General features: G+C 46.5%; 1 protein-coding gene across 1 annotated transcript; it reads right to left on the bottom strand.

Moving 5' to 3' along the window:
* Window positions 1–4,114: 4,114 nt before the first annotated feature.
* SCGB2A1 (secretoglobin family 2A member 1) lies at window positions 4,115–8,461 on the bottom strand. Its single transcript, XM_032282363.1, has 3 exons — window positions 8,349–8,461; window positions 6,579–6,766; window positions 4,115–4,333 (listed from the first exon to the last, which is right to left on the bottom strand). Exons 1-3 carry the CDS (start codon window positions 8,401–8,403, stop codon window positions 4,289–4,291), a joined length of 288 nt encoding a protein of 95 aa, XP_032138254.1. The 5' UTR covers window positions 8,404–8,461; the 3' UTR covers window positions 4,115–4,288.
* Window positions 8,462–9,441: the final 980 nt, after the last annotated feature.

Here is a 9,441-nt window from a genome sequence, read left to right on the forward strand (position 1 = left end):
GCAAGCAGGATCAGCTTAGATTGTGCAGTTCAACCCTAACCAATACGGGAAGGACACAGGGACAGGACCTGCATTAGAAATAAAAACCGCTTCTCTCCTTTGTTTGGCATGCTCTTGCAATCGTGACTGATGCAGGCAGCACCCGTCTGCAGAAGTTAATAGCCTTGTTGAGAAAATTTTTCGCCTGAGTGCTAGTTCTTCTTTGTGGCACCAAGCATTTGTTTCCAACACTTAGACTTATTTACTTAACTTATGACACCCTTTTACTTATAAGCCAGTTTGGTAGATAAAACATGTAACAATAAGTGTACATACAAATAAACACATCTGGACATGTATACACACACACATAAAGATTCAATGGCTTGGAACCTTAGCCATCAGATAGCAATACAAGCTTGCTGGTTTTACTTTGCCCCAGTGATATCCAAGGAAGGCTGTGAACCAAAATTTGAGATAAAGCAGCTCCATGGCAGTTTGATTTTGAAAGGCTAAATGTCCCCAGATTGGAGGGAGCACTGGGGCCAAACAGTACCAAAGGAGGGAGTCACACATTAGCCAGGCCCCATGCTTAGAACAGCAGCACAAAAGCCTGGATACATGCAATGCCATTTCACTTTCCCATTAGACAGTAAACTAAATTCGAAACAATTTTGGGGCCAAGCAGCACTGCAATCGTGGGAAAAAATTCTAAGGAGGGCTTATTACCAGTCCTTGGAACCTCTGTCGAGAGCATCCTCTTTCGAGAGTTTAAGGTCTGGAGGTTCCCCTGGAGAATCTTTCTGTGGGGTCCAATCTTAGAGTTCCAGACATCTCTGGCCTTAGGTGGGCACTGGTGCCACTTTGAATGTGTTCTCTCCAGAGCCTACAGTGAGCTTTCCCTTACCTGAGTGTAACCTCCAACTTTTAGCCTCCATATAGTTTGATAAGGCCATGCTTTTCCATATTTCCTGTTCCATGGACTACCTTGAAGTCTTGTGTCATCCACTGAGCCAGGACACTGGAGGGGATGGTGCTGAGTTCCCCAGAGGTCTTTAGGAAATGCTGGGTGTGGGGACCTTATGCCCCAAGGCCCCAAGTCAGAATTTCCCACCACCTTCGTGCTTGCTTAAGACCTCTTCTCAGGAATGTTCATTTCAACAGAACTTTCAGAAGCTCTTTGTTCTGTCTCCTCCTCTGTGTAGGGTCCCTTTTCAACTGCATGAGTCTGACATGCTTGGGTACAGGCTCCCCAGGGAACAAAACTATTTCTGGTTGTGGGATGCTCCCCACATGACATAGGCACCCTGGAGTGACCCCTAACTTTGGAGCCTGTTCCTTTTCTAGAACATGTTGGGCCTCCTCACCAAATGGTCTAGGGCCTTCACTGAACAGATTTGCATAATCTGGGGACCCATGTGTTCATTTTCCAGTTTTTATCTCTGAATCTTTTTTCCATTTTCCTCCCTTTCAGGATCTTAAGGCAAAGACCATGGACTGTGGTTTGGGAAAGTTGTTATGGGCAGGGGCTCATTATGACTTCTGTAGGCCACAGGTATTTTATTGCCTTCATAGGCCACTTTTTCATAATGTCAGAAACAAGAGCTCAGAGTTGCAAGGAAAACAATCACTCAAACAAAGGATTTCTCAGCAAGGCGAATTTCCTTCTGCAGAAGGGTGCTGCTGGCACTTCTTATTATGGCGAGAGCACACCAGACAAGAGAAGGAAGGGGTTTTTATCCTTAATGCAGTCAGCTCCTGCTTCTGTGTTCTGTCCCCATTGGCTGTGTAAAGTTTATTCTCTGTAGGTTGATTGCCGAGTTAAAAGTGAGGAAACTGAAGCCAGCACAAGAAAATTAGATGCCAATTTATTCAGCTCCCAGGCAAGGTTCTGTGGTCCTGGGGAGAGGGGCCAGGGAAGTCTCACTGACTCCTCTCAGGAGTGGGGCTTTATAGGGAGTGAAGTCATTTGATTGGATTTGGAGAAACAGGATGTGGACGGGGTGAGCTGCTATTGGTAGGTAGGTGGGATTTCCGGTGAGCGGGCTAAGTGCTAAGTGCAGAGGGGATTTCCAAGGGTGGGGTTAGGTGACGAGTGCAGAGGGGATTTCCAAGGCGGAGCAAGATGATGGGCATATTCTGATACTGTAACTTTCAAGCAGGGAGGGAGATGGGCGTGTCCGAACTCCAGTGAAGCAACCAGCCTTACAGGCTGGAGTCAGATGGTACAATCTAAGCTGATCCAATTGGCTACTGTTTAAAATTGAGTATGGCTAATTAGACGGAAAGGGAGAGGCCTGTTCATTATGGTACAAAGCATTTCCAGGTATGTCAGGGCCCAGCAAAGGTGGGAAAGGTAGTTTCCATGGGAAGGACAGTTACAGAGTGCGTAGCTAAGGGTGATTAAGGTAGGCAGGAGAAGTTGTTTACAAAACGGGTAACTAGGAGTTGGGTTGTACAAGGAGGTTGACCTTAAGAACAAAGGACAAGGAAGTTAATCAAGCCGAACCTTTGAAGAGTTACTTACTGTATCTAACAATAAGATATTAAACATACTTTACAACCATGTTGGTAAGATGAAGTATAGAATCCAGGCTAGATTCATTGATATATGTTCATTAATATTATAATCACTTCAGGAAATTATTATTATTATTATTATTTTTTTGAGACGGAGTTTCACTCATGTTACCCAGGCTGGAGTGTAATGGCGCGATCTCGGCTCACCGCAACCTCCGCCTCCTGGGTTCAGGCAATTCTCCTGCCTCAGCCTCCTGAGTAGCTGGGATTACAGGCACGCACCACAATGCCCAGCTAATTTTTTGTATTTTTAGTAGAGACGGGGTTTCACCATGTTGACCAGGATGGTCTCGACCTCTTGACCTAGTGATCCACCCGCCTCGGCCTCCCAAAGTGCTGGGATTACAGGCTTGAGCCACCGCGCCCGGCCAGGAAATTATTTTTTAAATTATAACATTTTCAGACACCCCTCTATATATTATTGTGGACCTGGATGGAAGAGTCGGCCCTGGGGAAGCTGAGTGATCCAGAGACATAGACAGGGTCTTTCTGGGTGAGGGGATGGCCCCCAAAAGAAGAGGGACAGGCTGAGGTGAGAGCAGAAGAGGTGGCAATAACCTAACCCTGGTGACAAGAGTGCTAGGGACAGGACATGATGGAGACCCCAGGTTCCATTTAAACATCCCCTGCTGTGCTGGGTCCCTGCAGGGCACACTCCCTCCCCTCCACCCTCATTGCCTTCACACCTCACTGTGGGGCAGGGGAGGATGAGCCGACTGGCAGAGACTGGACCAGGGGACATTGTATGATTTAAAGTGTTGCTATGCTAGAAAACTCAGTAATCAGGGCAAGTCATATTTTCATGCAAGGATCCACCTTGCTTTGCAGGCCCCCGCTCCCAGGCTGGCTCTGGTCTGGGCCCTGCATGCCTGAGGGAGCCCCAAAGACAGACCAGAGGAGCCTAGCATAACCAGAAGGGCTCAGCATGGATAGGACTGGCATAAAATCAGGGCCTCTGAGCACAGCCCAAGAGCATGAGGTCCCCAGAGAAAGTGGCTTAGGGAGGTAGTGGGATGTAGAGAGTGGAAAACTTCAGAGAGAGAAGACCAACTCTTGGGCTAGAGATGATGAAAAATAAAGCGTTTCCCAGAAGGCTTGAACCCCCACCTTTGAGGTTTGTCTCTGTCTGCCATTTACAGCCTGACTGTGCAGCCTGGAAGCCTGGAAGCCTGGAAGCCTGGAAGCCTGGAAAGCCTCTCTCTCTCTCTATCTCTGTTTGTTTTTGTTTTTGTTTTTGTTTTTTTTGAGATGGAGCCTTGCTCTGTGGCCAGGCCAGAGTGCAGTGGTGCAATCTTGGCTCACTGTAACCTCCACCTCCTGGGTTCAAGCGATTCTCCTGCCTCAGCCTCCTGAGTAGCTGGGAGTACAGGCACGTGCCACCATGCCCGGCTAACTTTTTGTATTTTAGTAGAGAAGGGGTTTCATCATTTTGGCCTGGATGGTCTCAATCTCCTGACCTCATGATCCATCCACTTTGGCCTTCTAAAGTGCTGGGATTACAGGAGTGAGCCACTGCGCCCGGCAAGCCTCTCTTTTAGAAGAACAGGGAGGAACTTTAATGATTTGCAGTTAGTTTATTGAAATGAAAATGAATTTAAGGTTTCAACAATTGTCTAGCAGTTTCCACATAAAAAGACAAAACAAGAAGGAAAAGTTGCGGTTTCTAGCAATCACCAGATGAGTTCTGGCCATAGTCCGTAGTCCTCTGAGCCAAACATCTTGTGCAAAGTTAATTACTCTTAATGTTACACCAAATGCTGTCGTACATTGTATGCTGGAAAACAAAAACAGACAGATCCCTTAGGTTTGCAAGTTAGTCAAATAATAAAACTTGTCTTCTTGTTTTCCTGCATGTGTCCATGAACAGCTAACTCCCAGGAAAATTTACAGTGGAAGCAAAACCAGCATCCCCTCTCCATTCATTCTGTCATCGAGGAGGCACTTCATAACGCCAAATAGGGGTCAGGGTTTTAAGACCTCTTCCCTACCAGGGATCCATGTAATACTTTTTTTTCAAAAATTCTATTCCTTGAAATAACTTATCCAATAAATATGGTGCATATACTATTTGTCGAAGACCTGATCATTTAGATTGTTTCTGATACTTTTACAACACAGAATTGTTAAAAATCTCAGCTCAAATACAAGAATGGGATGGTTTTGAGTTGCACAGGCATCAAAGGTAGAAATGTTGTACCAGTCCAAGACTTCACCATTGCATTGGAGACCTATGAAATACTGGAGCTGGGCTGGGTGTGATGGCTCACGCCTGTAATCCAGGCACTTTGGGAAGCTAAGGTAAGCAGACTGCTTGAACCCAGGAGTTTAGACCAACCTGGGAAATGCTCAGGAGGCCGAGGCAGGAGGATCACTTGAGCCCAGGAAGTGGAGCCTGCAGTGAGCCATGATGGCACCACTGCACTCTAGCCTGGGCAAAAGAGCAAGACCCTTCTCAAACAAAACAAAAACAAGAAAGATTGGAATTTTACAGTATGATTTTTTTTTTTCTTTTTTTGAGATGGAGTCTCACTCTGTTGCTCAGGCTGGAGTGCAGTGGCACTATTTCGGTTCACTGCAACCTCTGCCTCCTGGGTTCAAGCAATTCTCCTGCCTCAACCTCCTGAGTAGCTGGAATTACAGGTGTGTGCCACCACACCTGGCTTATTTTTGTATTTTTAGTAGAGACAGGGTTTCAACATTTTGGTCAGGCTGTTCTCAAACTCCTGACCTCAAGTGATCCACCCACCTTAGCCTTCCAAAGTGCTGGGATTACAGGCCTGAGCAACCATGCTGTACTAATTGGAGTTTTTAAAGAAAAAAATGATTCAACTATCCCAAATTGCTGTTAATATTTACTATTTTCCTTGAGCATTTGATATATCTCCAAATTTTCTATTATGAAATGTTTTAAACAAAATTTTGAGATATTAAAAAATTATTTTAAAAACTCGTAACATAATCCCAGCACTTTGGGAGGCTGAAGCAGGCAATACCTGAGTTTCAGGAGTTCGAGACCAGCCTGGCCAACATGGTGAAACCCCGTCTCTACTAAAAATACAAAAATTAGCTGGGCATGGTGGCTTACATCTGTAGTCCCAGCTACTCAGGAGGCTGAGGCAGGAGGATGGCTTGAACCCAGGAGGTGGAGGTTGCAGTGAGCCAAGATCATGCCATTGCACTCCAGCCTGGGCAATGGAGTGAAACTTCGTCTCAAAAAAATTTTTTTTTCTTTATTTTTGAAACTGTAGAATTTGCACAAATTGCATTTTCTGAGCTAGATAAAAATATTAAGAATGTCTTTAATATTTGTTTTTGTGAAAGGAAATTTTTTAGTAGGTTGTTCCCACAAGTGAATGACTCCTTGAGAATCAGATATTTTCTCTTGATAAAAATGTGCAGGTGTCTGGCTGGGCACTGTGGCTCACACCTGTAATCCCAGAACTTTGGGAGGCCAAGGGAGGCAGATCACTTGAGATCAGGAGTTCAAGACCAGCCTGGCCAACATGGCAAAACCTAGTATCTAGCAAAAATACAAAAATTAGTCGGGCATGGTGGCGCACACCTGTAATCCCAACTACTAGGGAAGCAGAGGCAGGAGAATAACTTGAACCTGGGAGGTGGAGGTTGCAGTGAGCCGAGATCACACCACTGCACTCCAGCCTGGGTGACAGAGTGAGACTCTGTCTCAAAAAAAAAAAGTAAATTTGCAGGTGCCTGTCCCTTTGTGTCTGTGTGTGTCTATGCTTGTGTGCTTGTGTGTGTCTATGTCCGTGTGAGGATGGACTGGTGAGGTCAGAGGTAGATCAGTGATCTCTAAAACTTTCTCCCTTTTGCTCTTTCCATGTATCGCTCCCTAAAGATTCTCAATGTGAAGTGGCAAAGCAGTCTGGAAACAAAGTTTAATGAACTGATATAGGAAGTTTGTTTACCAGTTACTTGGCATTCTTGGTGCCAAATTTAGAGTCTGCTGATTCTGATTAGTGATTTTCAAAAGGTACATAAGAAGAAACCAAAATTACCATCATCAGTCCAAAGTTTTTCAGAGTTCTATGTGACTGGCTGAGGAAACACTGCTTGAATTTCCCCATAGCCTCTGCAGCGGCATCACTGTCTACGAAGTCTTGAAGAAGTTCTTTGTACTGAGGTATAGATATGTCAGAATTGATGGTTTTTTCAACCACGTCCTCCAGGAGTTTGCAGCCAGAATCTGAAAAAGGAAAGACACAAGAACATGGGCCATTACCAGAGGGATGAACCCATTTTACAGATGAATTGGGAAAGCTGGTTACCTTCGTACCTTCCAGGACAGACCAAAGTTCAGAAAGATGTTGCTGCGGGATGCAAAGTTCTCAACTCTGGGAGCATAAACTCAGGCTCTGCAAATTCTCGCCGACCTCCCAAACCCAAAGAAGCCCAACCCCGTGTAGCCTTGGTGAAGAGAACCCTCAAGGTATGAGGTGCTCTGACTAGGGGGACATGGCAAACACTGCTTGGGCTTTCTTGATTCAAAGTCATGCAATGTTTCCCTGCTATCATGCCCAGAATCAGGGAGGGTTTCCAAGGATTTCAGATGAATGGGTCTAGGACATTGTCCATTAGTTCTGTTGACTCTACTGCAATAAAAGGGAATGTCCAGGCATGATGGCTCATGCCTGTAATCTCAGCACTTAGAGAGGCCAAGGCAGGTGAATTGCTTGAGGTCAGGAGTTTAAGACCAGCCTGGACAACATAGGAAGACCTCATTTCTACAAAAATTTTAAAACTTAGCCAGGCATGGTGGTGTGCACCTGTAGTCCCAGCTACCTGGGAGGCTGAGACAGGAGCATTACTTGAGCCTGGGAGGAAGAGGTTGCAGTGAGCTGAGATTGCACCACTGCACTCCAGTCCCAGCCTGGGTAACGGAGCAAGACCCTGTCTCTCCCTCTCTCTCTCTCTCTCTCTCTCACACACACACACACACGAATGTGAAATAGAACTTGTTCAGAAGGCATCTAAGGTCTCCCCTACCCCCACTGTAAGGAAGGAGAAAGTGCTGAGGACTTGGGTTCATGTGAGCTGGTCGTGCTCTGGACTTTGTGATTTTCTAGTTAGTTGACTATGAGCTTGTTACCCTTCTACCCGTCTGCACCTACCTTGGGCACCAATAAGGCAGGGTTTGGAATCCACCTTTATGAATTGCACAAGGCAGGCTACCTATGGAACCTATCAGTGCTGATTCCAGTGGCCAGGGATTTTTCCTCCCTCTGGATCTTGTGAGTTCTCCTCCCTGGTCCGCCTTGAGCCTGAAGGAATTGGGAGGGAAAAGGCATCCCAGAAGGACTCAGATAAACTCTGAAAGCGCAGAGTGAGCCCCACAGGGTGAGAGACACTGGGCCACACTCTGCAGCCTGGACCGTCTGTCCTGGGAGGTTTCCCATGTCTTTCCACATTGAAGGCCACCCATGATTATATCGTGGTTTCTAGGTGTAGATGCCATCTCGTCCTTGCCCCACTGAAATAGTTAATTTCAATATCTAATCCTGAGAATCATCCTGGTTTCTATGGTCGCCATGACCATGGTGAGACCCTGAGTGCCATGACACGCCACGTGCGGCTCCAATGCAGGGGACAGTCCATGCAGGCACTGCCTGCTTGATTGTCAGGAGCTCATGGGGATCGTAAGGCCTGTCACACCCAGACCCTTCACACTGGGGCTGATCTGTTCTGGGGATTAGGGACTGGGAGTTCTTCTATAGGGGGCCAGGTGACAAGTCCTAGCCCAGAGGCAGCCCTCTCTGCCCAGAACTCACCCGCATAGCAGTGCAGCAGAAGGGCCACCAGCATGAGGACCATCAGCAGCTTCATGGTGAGACAGCTGCTGCAGGCGTTCAGTCGTGTGCGGCAGGGATCAAGGAAGCCACTGTGGAGGTGAGCACCCAGCCCTCCTCTATTTATCCCCCAGGGAGGCACCTTAGTCCCTCCCAGGAGTGAGACAATGTCTCAACCTGGCGTGGGACCAGGACACGACAGCCTGACCAAGGGGAACCCAGCCAGCCTGTGCTCTGTTTGTAGAAACCAAGAAGGTAGTAATATTTGGACCCCTGACAATTTGGGGACTGCAGTAATCACAAGTGGCTTTCAGTAAAATGGATGTGGCAGTGTTTTCCAAAATATAAAGCAAAACCCAAGGGTGTGATCTGGTGCTCGCAACAGTGTTGTTATCATTGTATTTTTCTTCTAGTCCTTCCCTTCTTCCTCCTCCTCCTTCTATTATTTTTGTTCTACTCCTTGTTGTCTCTTCCTCTTCTTCTCCTTCTTCTTCAAGGTACGGACAGTTTCATAACTTGTCCATGTGCCGGTCCTGGAATATCAACTATTTGGGCTACGGCAATACCTGAATCTTCCTCTGGGAGGCAGACCTTCCTAATCCATAAACACTTCTTTTTCAGAAAAGTATTTATTTGGTGGGTTTTTTTTGAGATGGGGTCTTGCTGTGTCACCTAGGCTGGAGTGCAGTGGTGCCATCTCAGCTCACTGACGCCTCTGCCTCCCAGGTTCCAGTGATTCTCCTGCCTCAGCTCCCCGGGTAGCTGGGATTACAGGCATGTGCCAGGACACCCAACTAATTTTTGTATTTTTAGTAGAGATGGGATTTCACCATGTTGGCCAGGTGGGTCTTGAAATCCTGACCTCAGGTGAGGTGATGTGCCCACCTCAGCCTCCCAAAGTGCTGGGATTACAGGTGTGAGCCACCACTCCTGGCCCAAAAAAGTGCTTTAAGTTTTGGCGAAAACATTAATATCTAACCTCTACTGAAAGCTTTTTGTTGTTGTTAAGAATTACGATCCTAAGTTAATTCAACTTCTTTTTTTTTTTTGAGACAGAATTTCATTCTTGTTGCCC

This window comes from Sapajus apella, unplaced genomic scaffold (assembly GCF_009761245.1).
Source record: "Sapajus apella isolate SASKATOON/1434 unplaced genomic scaffold, GSC_monkey_1.0 scaffold14, whole genome shotgun sequence".
NCBI classification, from domain to species: domain Eukaryota; kingdom Metazoa; phylum Chordata; class Mammalia; order Primates; family Cebidae; genus Sapajus; species Sapajus apella.

What these genes read in the sequence shown, in the direction of transcription:
- SCGB2A1 (XM_032282363.1), bottom strand. Translation starts at nt 8,403, where the DNA reads ATGAAGCTGCTGATGGTCCTCATGCTGGTGGCCCTTCTGCTGCACTGC. An exon ending in TCTGCTGCACTGCTATGCGG is followed by an intron (nt 6,767 to 8,348) that starts GTGAGTTCTGGG and finishes TTCCTTTTTCAG; the next exon opens with ATTCTGGCTGCAAACTCCTG. An exon ending in AAAACTTTGGACTGATGATG is followed by an intron (nt 4,334 to 6,578) that starts GTAATTTTGGTT and finishes TTTGTTTTCCAG; the next exon opens with CATACAATGTACGACAGCAT.